General features: G+C 44.6%; 1 protein-coding gene across 3 annotated transcripts in view; it reads right to left on the bottom strand.

Annotated features, from left to right (window-relative positions):
* Window positions 1–12,433, bottom strand: part of Zfyve26 (zinc finger FYVE-type containing 26) — a 62,658-nt gene that overhangs the window by 5,379 nt on the left and 44,846 nt on the right. For all 3 annotated transcript variants that reach the window (XM_040742837.1, XM_040742839.1, XM_040742838.1), the window contains exons 33-40: window positions 9,282–9,429; window positions 8,847–9,056; window positions 7,417–7,635; window positions 3,929–4,126; window positions 2,653–2,852; window positions 1,744–1,885; window positions 1,220–1,279; window positions 46–228 (exon numbers count right to left, since the gene is read on the bottom strand). In XM_040742837.1, coding sequence (XP_040598771.1) covers window positions 46–228; window positions 1,220–1,279; window positions 1,744–1,885; window positions 2,653–2,852; window positions 3,929–4,126; window positions 7,417–7,635; window positions 8,847–9,056; window positions 9,282–9,429 — 1,360 coding nt within the window. The remainder of the gene's footprint in view (window positions 1–45; window positions 229–1,219; window positions 1,280–1,743; window positions 1,886–2,652; window positions 2,853–3,928; window positions 4,127–7,416; window positions 7,636–8,846; window positions 9,057–9,281; window positions 9,430–12,433) is intronic.

Below are 12,433 nucleotides of genomic sequence, written 5' to 3'. Positions count from 1 at the left end.
CCCTGAAGCAGATAGTGGACCTGAGAAATCCAGGAGTGAGCGCACCTGCGGTGGGATTCTCTTGAAGGCTTCCAGGCAGTTGAGGAGGATGGTGTCGCCATCACTTTTGGCTGCCATGCCTGACTCACTGACACATTTGAGCAGTTGTCGGATCTCGCCGTATTTCTCTCTCTCCACCAGCTGCCTGGCAGCTCTGCAGTAGGTTGCAGCAGCATCCAGTTGGAAGTCCTAGGACAGAACGTGGGATTACGGACTTAGGACAGTGGGAGATGCCCACAGTGGGAAGTGACACAGTGACAACAGGGAACACAAACATAACAACATCGGGAAAGCAGGAATAGTTCTCTTTGGAGCGAGGCAAGCACTTAAGAAGTGAGTATAAAAACCTCCTCCTCACAACAGTGAAATGGTGCATCCTACTTGCTTCTATGGTCCTTTCTTTTCTTCAGGACAGGGTCAAGGCTGGTCCTCAATACCTGAGTTTGTTCCTTTCTTCCTTCCTTTTTTTTTTTTCTTTGTGGTTTTTCGAGACAGGGTTTCTCTGTGTAGCTCTGTAGAACAGGCTGGCCTTGAACTCACAGAGATCCACCTGCCTCTGCCTCCCAAGTTCTGGGATTAAAGGTGTGCGCCACCACCGCCCAGCATAATACCTGAGTTTCTTATCTCCACTTCCCAAACACTGAGATTCCAGGGTTTGCCATCATGCCTGGCTCCATGGACTCTCAAAGGTATTTTACTTAATTCCTAAGACCAATTCTCTCTCCTCAACTCACCTTTCTCTGGGAAATGGTACATGAAGCTGCTGTTTGTCTGTTAAGAGCTGCCCAAGTGTTGAAACATTATCAAGACTCACTTGCTGAAACCTGCCGAATACATACCTTAAACCTAGTCTTAGTTAGTCCTTACGCCACAGGACTTGGGAGTGATGGCCTGGCTACTCCTTCTAGTCATGTTCTGCTTGAGAAGATGAGAGGCATTTCTGTAGTGAACCTGTTGTGGGGAACTGTCATACATGTGCTCCTTGATACCTTTTGAGATGCTAAGGTTGGCTTCTGGCTAAGTGGCATAGAATCTGGCATCTGACACAGTTCTGTTATCAGTTCTGATTTCTTCCTTAACAGATATGTAAATCTGCTCTTCCTGGAACAAGAGTATTTTCTAAAGATTAAATAGCCTTTCTCAGAAATGTCAGGTGTGGGTTCCTTTTAATACATCATACCTGCAGAACACGGAATGCAATTCCAAAACCATCTTCCACATTTTTCCCTCCTAGCATAACCTGGAGGGAGAGGGAGATATGCTTAAAGGAATCATAATTATTCAAATAACTTCTTACTAAAAGATCGGGGCTCATATTTATCTTCATCATCATCATTATCATCAAGTTTTTGTGGAGACAGGATCTCCCTACACAGCCATGGCTGGTTTAGACTCAACTACATAGATCCAGCTGGCCTTGAATTCACAGTGAATCGCCTACCTCTGCCTCCTACTGTTAGAATTACAGAAATGAGCCAACATACCAAACCCATTTATTCAGTTATTAAATATATGTTGAGACTTTACTGAGCATCCAGATACCAGAGATACAAGTGACCAAATGGACTCTATCTCCGCCTGAGGCACACATTCTAATGGGGAGGAAGCCATCAAGCAAATAACTGAAATAATCAGATAATCACAATTGGGATAAGCATTCTAAAAGATGTAAACAGTCTGCCACTGGTGAAATCCTACACGTACCTTGCAGGCAACTTCCATTTTCATGTGGTTATTTCCGAAGAGTGTTGGCAGAGGCCAAGTGGTGACTTGAGAGGTTCCAGCACTTTCACACCGATGTAAGAATCTGGTCACTTCCATTTGTAGCTGAAGTGTATTCATATGCCTATGGGGACAGGACAGGCACCTTCTAACCTTATCAGGCTCTTAGAGGAGTGGGTGTGTCGAGCTGGGTGATTGGTTTATAGGAAGATGGCAATGGGAAACACCAAAGAAATGTCATGAAGGGAAGAGGCTTGAAATACCCTCCAAACAGTTATGGTTAGACAGAAACAAAGGACCTAGTCCCCCATCCCCCCACAACAGTTAAGGTGCACTGTGGGACCGGACAACGTTTGGGCACTGGATCAGTAAATATTTACTGAGTACGTGGCAGGGACAAGAATGAGAAGCGACACTGAGCCTTGCTCTCACAGCCCATGGGCTAGAGGAGAAAGAGTTTGAGAAGACAACAAATTAGAGTGGTGGAAATTTTATTCATCTTTTTTTTAAAGATTAGATCTAGCGACAGTGCTGGCCTCAAACTCACAATTCTCCTGGTTAAACATTTACTTTAGATAGTATGTTCTAAATAGAGGGCTTGACCTGCATAAAAGAAGAAAGAAAATGCTTGGTTGAGAATCCTGGAGGCCAGTGGCTGATGTGTACCAAGGAAGAAAAGGGGGACACAGAGAGAATGTGCTGGACCTTTTTTGCTCATTGTAAGGAACGTGGGGCTCAGTCTGACCACAGCATGGGATTTTAATCCTTTCCTACAGCAGCTTTCCAGGCTGTAGCAGACACTGTCATCCAAGGCTGATACCTTTTCATCCCCAGTGACACTCAGCCCCAGCCTTCCCACCCTTCACTGCCTCCTCCAGAGCCTTGCCATACTTGGACACATCAGCGGCAGTCATCTTCTTCCGGAAGAAGGTGGCTTTCTTCCTTCCCGAGCTGCGGGATGTTTCTTGGAGGTAGATCTTCAGGTGGTCCTTGGCCTTAAGCAACCACGAGAGCTTCTCTCCCAACTCTGTGTAGGACTTTGCTTTGTGACTGAAGAACCGAATACAGGTCATGGCAGCCCGGACTTGGTCCTAGGATTGAAAAGTGAATGTTTGGTTTAGGAGAGATCAGAGATGTTGGGGTGGGGGGAGCGAGGGGGTGGGTAGGGGCAATGGGGGAATTGTCATGAGAAGCCTGATCTGATGCCTCCTGATAAAGTAGATCTTCAGGTTCTGGCCCTGTGATGTCTTCATCCCTAGGTCCTCGATTCCTTTCGATAAGCGCTAGTGTCTACTATCACCAGCTAAGCAGCATTTTATGTCAGTAATCAGTGAGCTGTCTGTCAAGCTCTTGGGTGGGATATTATCTTACCACTGCAGAGGTCTCGAAGAAGATTCTTCTGATTCTCCATTTAGTACAGACTCAGTCTTAACCTAGCATCAGAAGATCTCATCTCTTTGAGATTACAGTACTGAGAATCCTCAGACAGTTAGGGGAAGCCTGGTCCTTCTCCTTTTAAGAATTTTCTTCTAAAGACAACAGCTTTCCAGAACTTCATTCCTTACAAATTCTGTATCTTCTTCTTTCTCCTACCTACCTTCCTTCCTTCCTTCCTTCTTTCCTTCCTTCCTTCCTTCCTTCCTTCCTTCCTTCCTTCCTTCCTTCCATCTGTCCGTCCGTCCTTCCTTCCTTTCTCCTTCTCTTCTAATTCTTCTTCACTTTTATATTCCTTGAATTCTTTTTATAAATTATTTTTATTTTATTTCATGAGTGTAATATTTTGCCTGCATGTATGTCTGTGCATCCATCTCACGTGTGTCTGGAGTCCAAGGAGTTATAAATGGTTATGAGTCACCATGTGGGCACTGGGAATTGAACCTGCATCCTCTGTAAGAGTAGGCAGTTCACTTAACCACTGAGCCATCTCTCCAGCCCCACATGTTTTGAATTCTGAAGAATGCTAGTATGGACAAGATTAAAGTTTGGCTCTAGATGTAGGATGAAAGTCTAAATATTTAACAATGTTGGGGAGCATGGTGGATTTGCTCTAGGGTCCAATACCAAGGTCAGGGGTCAAATGACTGTCCTGCTCCCTCAACTTGCACAGCCTCTCCTGCATGACAAAGTGCCAGTGACAGGAATGGAAGGGGGAGGAGGTTATTACTACCTTCATAAATTGCTGCAGCTCATACAGAATGTGGTAGTAGTTTTTCTTCTGCAGGTGTTGGCAGGCAGCGATTAGGTATGTTCCCCAGCTCTCCAAGGTTGGATCAATGGATTCCAATAAGTTTTCTAAGGTGTGTAACTTCCCACTTTGATAGCTTGGCTGGAAAATGCCTTCTATGAAGACTTCTGGAGGACTTTCCTGGGTCAAGAAAGAAGGACAGAAGTTAGAGGTGTGGGACTGATCCTGGCAGTCTATGATTTGCTCCGAACCCCTGCATCCTCCTAGGGCAATGCCTCACAGCCTTTGTATCACAGGTTCCTCTGAGAACCCATCTCTAAGGATGCTCCACTACACTCCTTCCTGAATGGCTTTCTACACTCATTGCTCTTCTTCCTCTTCTAGGATTTGTCCCCCTAAGCTATTGGCATTGCATGCTGGATAACAAGGAAACTCTATCCTGTTAATTCTATCAGTATCAGTTCTTTGTCATGTTGAGGATTAAATCCAGAGGCTTAAATGCTAGAAGACTGACTTATTGTTCCCAGTGGGTCCAGCAGCTTTTGATAGAATAATGACTTCCTCCTCCTTGAAATACATTAGGCTTAAAAATCTCATTTTTAATAGAGAAAAAATTCCTTATTTTGGTTCCATTATACTAGAAACCAGTCTGTCTAGGTTTTCTTTTAACATCTCTGGCCACTCAGTTTCTTTATCTGGTTCCTCTCATCCTTGTAGGACTCCTTTTCTACCTTTCTCTTCCTAGTGATTTTATCCTGTCTTGTGACTTCCATGTTGTGTGTGATGATATCCACATCTCTATCACCAGCCTGCTTATCCCCCTGGACCTCCAAAACTACATCTCCTGTGGGACCCAGCTGCCTCTCAATATGCTTTCCTGCAAAGCCAACAAATTCAACACACAAAAAACCGCACTCTTGATTGTTCCATGAACTTGTTACTCCCACACTCCTCTTTTTTTCATGTCAATAGCTCAAATCAAAAGCCTCAGGACCATTTTCTCCTCAAACTCTGATATAAAATACTTCAGCAAGCTCTACTATTGGGATTCACCCAGAAACTACCCATGTCTCACATCCACAAGCTGACCCACACCACCATCCCATTCACTTGGATTATGGAAGGATTATGGAAAAAGCCTTCTCCATGGTCTACCATCTCATACTCTGTCTCTTCCATAGAAAGCCAACAAATCAATTTTGTTGACACAGGAGTCAGATGAAGTTACTCTTCTGCTCACTATCTTCCAGTGATTTTATCATTAACTACAAAGCCTAGGTTCTCACAATGTCTACATATACTACATGATTTAGCTATTGCCCTCCCAATTGTATCTGACACGGCCTTGTTCCCATCTCTCCTGGCTTCAGCCACCCTGACCTTTGTATTTGCTACTTCCTCTCCCGAGAGCACAATTCCTCCAGTTGTTCTTGTGCCTTTCAGCCCTATACTCAGACGTCACCTCCTCTGGGCACCCCACCTAATATTTTATAACCCTGATCTTCATCTGCCACCTCCTCCTTTTCCCTCTCTCCTTTCTACCCGTCCTCTGCCCTCTTCTGCCTCCTTCTCTCTTTTACACTCTTCTTCCCCTTTGGATAGGGACTTACTACATCATCCTTCCTGACTATAGACCTATAGACCTATAGACCAGGCTGGCATTGATCTCACAGACTCTGCCTCCCACGTGTGTGCTCCGGTTCTAGGATCATTAACCCATGTTAAGCTTGAAAGGATGAACACAACTTCTTCCAAGAAAACAAAGAGGGACAGGGCATTCTGGATAGATGGAACAGTGCATGAAGACTAACAAAAGATAATGATGTTAATATTTTGATGAGTCTGGAATATGGAGCATCATTAGCATTCGTGGTGGAAAAAAAATCAGAAATACGGGAGAAGGATCTTGAGGTCCAGTTGCATGCTAAGTAGTTGGCTTTCACCATAATGATTCGTGAAGGCCCTTTGGGGAGAGGGTGTTCTGTTTAGGAAGTTCACACTGAGGGCAGAGTGACAGGGATGGGAACACACAGAAATCCTACACACACTAGGCTCATTTTCTGTGCCTTTTCTCCCCTGTACCCTACTTGCCTGAGGACAGAGGCAAGGCTCTTAAAAAAGTTCAAGGGTAGCTGATGACAGGAGATAACAGAGACATTTTTCTTCCTGACTTTGTCAACTGTAAAGCAAGGGCAGTGCTGTCATTAACTCCCACAGCATGATAAGCAGCTTATCTCTGGCTGAACTTATCCAAAGCAACAGGACTTGATGGTTTACACTCTGTCTGTGCCTGGTAGAAACATCTCTACTTCTCAACTCATGTGGAGAGGGAGGGAGAGGGCAAATTAAATTCCAAATAAGACTAATTCTATATAGTTCTTAAGACATGTTTAGCAGCGGAGACACAGTAGTAGCCACACAACAGTCTCCCTTTCACTGTCCTATAAGGGTCTGATTATCATTCTGGGTTTCTCTTGGAGTCATCTAGAAGATGTGTCTATTTGCAAATCATTGTTGGATGCTGTTCTGATTTAGTGTGGCTGCATTATAGTCTGTGGTAAGCTCCTTCGGTTTCCTATGGAATTTGGTAAATATCAGTCACTTTGTCAGAAAGTTACCACAGAATGTTGAAATGAAAAAGGAATACCAGGCCTTCGAGGGTAAAAGGTCTTGTTATGCAACCTGACTATCTGAATTTTGTCCCTGGAACCCATGTAATAATCAGGAGTGTGTATCTGTAAGCTCAGAACTCCCATGGAGAGATGGGAGGTAGACACACAAGGAAGCTTATGGGCCAGCTGGCCTAGAGTATGCAGAACAGTGCAGAGACAAGAAACCATACCTCAAAGGTGGAAGGCGAGAACTGACTCCTGGAAGTTGTCCTCTGATCACAACCACGTGAAGCATGGCCCCTGTGTACAGACTGTCTGACACACACACACACACACACACACACACACACACACACACACACATTCTCTCTCTCTCTCTCTCTCTCTCTCTCTCTCTCTCTCTCTCTCTCTCTCTCTCTAAGCAAAAGGGCGATGATCAAGGAAGCAATGCTCTTGGTGTCTTGGTGCTCTTGTCTCCAGTGGGAGGTGGCAGGGGGTGAGAGAAAACCAAAGGAGAGGACATGCTGCCTCCTGTGGGATGCTCATCTCTGTAACAGCTCTTAGGTAAACACCGTCCTAGGCCAGGTGGAAACCAAGAGGTTCAGCAATGTGCCTGGGGTTCATGAGCCTCCCACTGAACACCTCACTGCAGAGACCAGGCTGATTGTCTCTGCTATTACTGGTCAGGAGAGAAATTTGGGATTTAATTTGAGACTTGCTGACCTCATCAGATGACTGTACAGACAAAGCCTTTTTGATCCGACTCTGCTGGGAATGATCTCACAGGCAGACACTGAGTTAAGCCTACCGGGGTGGTCAAGGTGGCCACTGCCCTTGGGCTGTGTCTGAAAGTCTTACCTTGTTGAGCAGGTGCAGCAGGGCTTCTCGAAGGCAGCTATGCCTCATGTAGAAGCTGATGATGGCCAGGTTGGTGCTGTAGTTGTGCAGGTAGAAGAGACATTCTTGGTAGTAGGTGTTGTTCATGATCTTCCCGTCAGGAATTACCTCAAGGAACAGGCTCTGGGTCCTAAGGGTGGCTTCCAGTTCCCTCAAGGTGGCAAAGTAGTCGTCATCTTGCTGGCAGGAAAAGAGAATGTGAGATAAAACATGAGAAGTACTGAGTTTAAGCAGCCACTAGGAGCATGAGGGAATATTTAACAGTGTGAAAAAAATACTCCGGTTTTAAGAGCAGAAAAATAGGTAGGTTACAAAATTCTCTACAATAGGGTACAACTCAAGCTTCATTCAAAAACATAAATTTACTTCCATTTTTGTTGTTTATTGAGACAGTCTTCTTATGTTATGCAATTTGCCTTTGAACTCCAGTGCTTCAGAAGTGGTTCTCCCTCTTCCAAGCTTCCCCCTTCCCAGTTTCCAAGAAGCGCTGACTATAGGCATGATTCACTAGGCCAAGACATAGATTTCATGAGTTCAAGGCTGCTCTGAATTACACAAAATAAAGCCAAGGACTGGGAGATGGCTCAGCTGACAGAGTGCTTGTTGTGCAAGTCTGTAGACCCCAGCACCCATGTGAAGGCTGGTGTGCTGGTGTGCATCTGTAACCCAGTGTTCGGCCAGGCAGATTCCAGGGCCTAGGGGCTAACTGGAAGAGTTTACCTACTGGAAACAGTGAATGCCAGGTTCAGTGATAGGCCCTGTTTTGAAAGAAAAGTCAAGTGGGGTGTGGCAAGATGGTTCAGCCAGTAAAGGCACCTGAAACCAGCCTGACCACTGAATTTGATCCTGGGAACCCACTGGTGGGAGGCAAGAACTGAGTCTGTAAGTTGTCCTCTGACCTCCGTGAGTGTGTGGGCTCATACATATACACACACTCAAAACAAATGTAAAAACAAAATGCAGAGTGATAGAAGAAGACAGCTAACAATGACCTCTGGCCTCCAAACATGCATGCGTGGGTGAGTACATATGTGCACATACAAATACACAACAATACACTCAATGCACAAAATGAAAAAAAAAACGAACGAAAGAATCCTAAATGGAATATTAAAACTAACAGATCTGGGTCTATGATTTTATTTTTTTGATAATTCTATAGTTTCTTTTAGAATATTGACTTTGTGTTACTTATTTAACCATACAGTCACTTATTTAACTACACATAATACAAACAAACAAACAAAAAAACCAACCAAACGAGCAAACACACACACATCAGCCTAGCAGCCTCTGAGCACTACTAACTGAACTGAAGCTAGTCCTCTCCCTGGATCCTTACTGTTCCTAGCCTCTTACCGGATGGGGCACTTTGCCTGCTTTGTTCTTACCAAGGAAATGAGGGGTCTCACTGTGGACTCCAGGTACTCAACCACATCCTGGACTAGCCTTGACCCATGACTCAATTGATTGAGGTCAAGGGGAGGCTTCAGGCATCGACTGAACTTCTCCCGTGCAGCAGTGAGGTTCCCAGCTTTGAGGCAGGCCATGCCCCATGCATGCCATGCCCCTGTGGAATCGAGCCCAGTCTTTGTGGAGACCTGGAGGAAAAATTGCTGCATCTGTGAGAGACGTTTGCCCAAGCCATTCTGTTCCTTTGCCCCAGCACCTGCCCACCATCCATGAGCTGTATTTCTCACACCCATAAGCTGGCTGTGCCCTGGATGCATCCAAGATCCAGACAATGGAAAATGGTGACACCTGTTTCTAAGGCTAAGCAAAGGCCACTCATGACAGGTTAGAAGGACACTTTATCTTAGCCTCACCTCGACGCCCAGTTGGTAGTACTCAGCTTCCAGGAGCTGGTTCCTCAGCCTGGTTACCGCAGCTGGCTGCAAGATTTGGTCTAGAGATGGCACATGGCGGTAGGCAGCAGTGACTAAAATATGCAGGACGTCCACCTTGCTGAGGTAACTACAGGGAGAAAGAGGGCTGTGTTGGGTTTTGGAGTAACTGTTCCTTGAAGGTTTTCTATTTCATCTTCAGTGTTAAGTGCAATCATGAGAACTGAGAGACGTATAGAGAGGTACTCTGACTGGAGCTTCTAGAGTCAGACTCTTAACCCCACTTCCAACTTCACAGTTCTGAGACCTGGCTCAACTCACTCTTGTCTTAAGTGGGTATAAAGCAGAAAGTTTTAAGTACAAAGTGAAATGCATCAAGTGAAAGAGGTTGGGATAGTGTCTGGAACTTTTGTAGCATTTATAATTTGTTGATATTTGAGTAGGGATGCCCTGGGTTCCTGTCTGAGACAAGGCCTCTATATTGAATACGGGAATCTACACATTACCCACTTGCTTTTGGCTCTTTGGAACTCTGCTTGTTTTCAAGAGAGTATGGAATAAGAATCACTGACTCAGGGGTTTGGAGAGATGGCTCACCAGTTAAGAGCACTGGCTGCTTTCCCAGAGGATCTGGGTTTGGTTTTAGTATCCACACGATGGCTCACAACCACGTGTAACTTCAGTTTCAGGGCACCTGACACAGTCTTCTGTGTTTTCTGGGCACCAGGCACACATGAGGGACACATACACACAGACAGAACATTCAAACATATAAGATAAAATATAATTCCTAAAAAACCAAAACTGTAATGTGTATTCTTTCCTGCCAGCTGCCTGGGTCCTGTCGCTGTCTCAGCCCCCAAATAACACATGAAACACTATATTAATTATGAAGCTTTGGCCGTTTGTCCCTTTGTAATGGTTTCTTGTTGGCTAGCTCTGATTTAATTATTAACCCATAACTGCTAATCTTGGGTATTTTCATGTGGTCTTCTCTTACCAGAGAAAGGGTCTGGACCTCTTATTTTTCTTGAGTCCTACATTGTGACTGACTGTGCCTCTGTTTCCCAGAATCTTCCTTGATTCCTAGTCCCACCTATCTTGCTTCCCTATTGGCCAACAGTGCTTTATTTACTAACCAATAAGACAAACATATACACAGAAGGGCTTCCCCCATCACAAAACAAAACAAAAATCCCACTGGCCCCATACTTTCTGGTTGGTACAGTGGTTTCACCATTACTATTTCTTGGCAGAGGCACCAGGCAGGGACATCTTGGTCCTTCCAGTTTAGTCTCCTGGACTTCACATCTTCTCTCCAATCCAAGAATGGCCTTCCTTATATCTCACTGACAATCATAATCCTTATCCCTTTGGCAATCTTACTCATGACGTTGGAGGATTGGAAAAACCTTATTAAGACATAGCCCAGAGGGCCAGACCATTCCTTCTGTCCAATGTGGCAAGCTCAGACCCATGGTTCTTGGGTTCTGTCTCAGAACTACAGCAAAAAAAAAAAAACCAAAAACCAAAAAAAAAAAACCCTTGTGGTTTCTGTCTTGTCTGCTTAGCAGTTTTCCTGGATTCTATACCTTTCGTGATTCTTAATCTGGTAGGGACAAGGTAGGAGAAGGGATAGTGTGTAGAATAAGATTCAAAGCCATAGTATAACTCTTCATTTGGAAAAGGAAAACATTTGAGCTAGATGATGTATTTTTGTTTTGAAATACATTTATTTTATGTTTGCCCATTGGAAGGGGACACAGTTAAAAACAGCATAATTGGGTTTGTATGGTAATATACAGTAGAGATGAGTCCTCGACCATGGACAAAATGACATGAAGTCACCACATGAATGTATGTGAATGCGGGTTGGGGAGAAGGAAGGTGTGATTTGAAATCAGTGTGCTGTAAACTGTCCAGGATGCCCATGACTACTTGTAGTGGTGAGAACCCTGTTGAAATGAGGACTTTCTTGATCTCTGCCACCCTCTGGAGGCCCAGAGGGGTTAACAGCCCTGTCTGAGGTTGGAGTGTTAGGAGGTGATGGAGGGGACCTATGCTCTGAGCTTAAGGGAAACATTCATGCTTTAAAGCCAGTTCCTGGCTCCCAAAGCTGTTGGGACTGGTGCTGGACTTGCTTCATGAGTCATGAATCGGGGTGGATAAGCAAGGAATTAGGAGTTTTCATTGTCAGGATAATGAAAGGGAGGACAGAGGCCTAAGTGCCAGTCATATTCTTCCCATTTCCACAGATGACTCACATTCCTACCATGAATCAGGAGCCCACAGCTTCCCCAATTAAAAAAAAAATTCCTTTCTTCTTGTGTGCGTGTTGGTGCATGTTGGGGCTATGGCATGAGTGTGGAGGTCAGAGGGATTGTGGGAGTTGGTTCTCTTCTTCCATCATGTGGGTCCCAGAGATCAATTTCAGGTAGTGAGGCTAGGTGGCCCAAAATGTCTTTATAGACTCATTATCCAGAAGTCCTAGAGGTCACAGTCAAGACTAGGGTGGAGTTCTGTGTAAGGTTAATCATTAGTCACATTTCTTTTAAAAGCTAGAGAGTTCCACAGACACAAAAGATGCTTCCCAAAATGATTTTAATGGCAAATTATCTAGTTAAGGTTCTTACTTGCTTCAAGACAGGGTGTAAGTAGAGAAACTCTGTATTCTGGCTAGTTTTATATCAACTGGACAAAAGCTGGATTGATTTGACAATGGGCCTAGACAAGTCTGTAGGGTATTTTCTTGATTAACAATTCATGTGGGTGGGCCCAGCTCACTGTGGGGGGATGTGCCACCCTTGGACAGGTGGTCCTCTGTGGTAAATAAGAAAGGATTCGCAAGCTATGAGGAGCAAGCCAGTAAGCAGTGCTCCTCCATGGTCTCTGCTTGAGTTCCTGCCTCCAGATTCCTGCCCTGACTTTCTTCTGTGATGGACTGTGATGTGGAACTATATGCTCAATACGCCCTTTAGTCCCATAGTTTTATCATAGTAACAGAAAGCAAATGATCATAATCTGTGTTTGAGGACTTCAGAAAAGAAAAGAACACAGTCTGACAAAGGTTGAGGATGACCACTTGGGGTTAGGTACTTATATTTCATTAACATCAAATGAGATGCGTGTCAGCG

This window comes from Mesocricetus auratus, unplaced genomic scaffold (assembly GCF_017639785.1).
Source record: "Mesocricetus auratus isolate SY011 unplaced genomic scaffold, BCM_Maur_2.0 Super-Scaffold_15014, whole genome shotgun sequence".
Taxonomy (NCBI): Eukaryota; Metazoa; Chordata; class Mammalia; order Rodentia; family Cricetidae; genus Mesocricetus; species Mesocricetus auratus.
The sequence above is the reverse complement of the archived record's forward strand: the minus strand, read 5'-3'. Positions and strand labels throughout refer to the sequence as shown.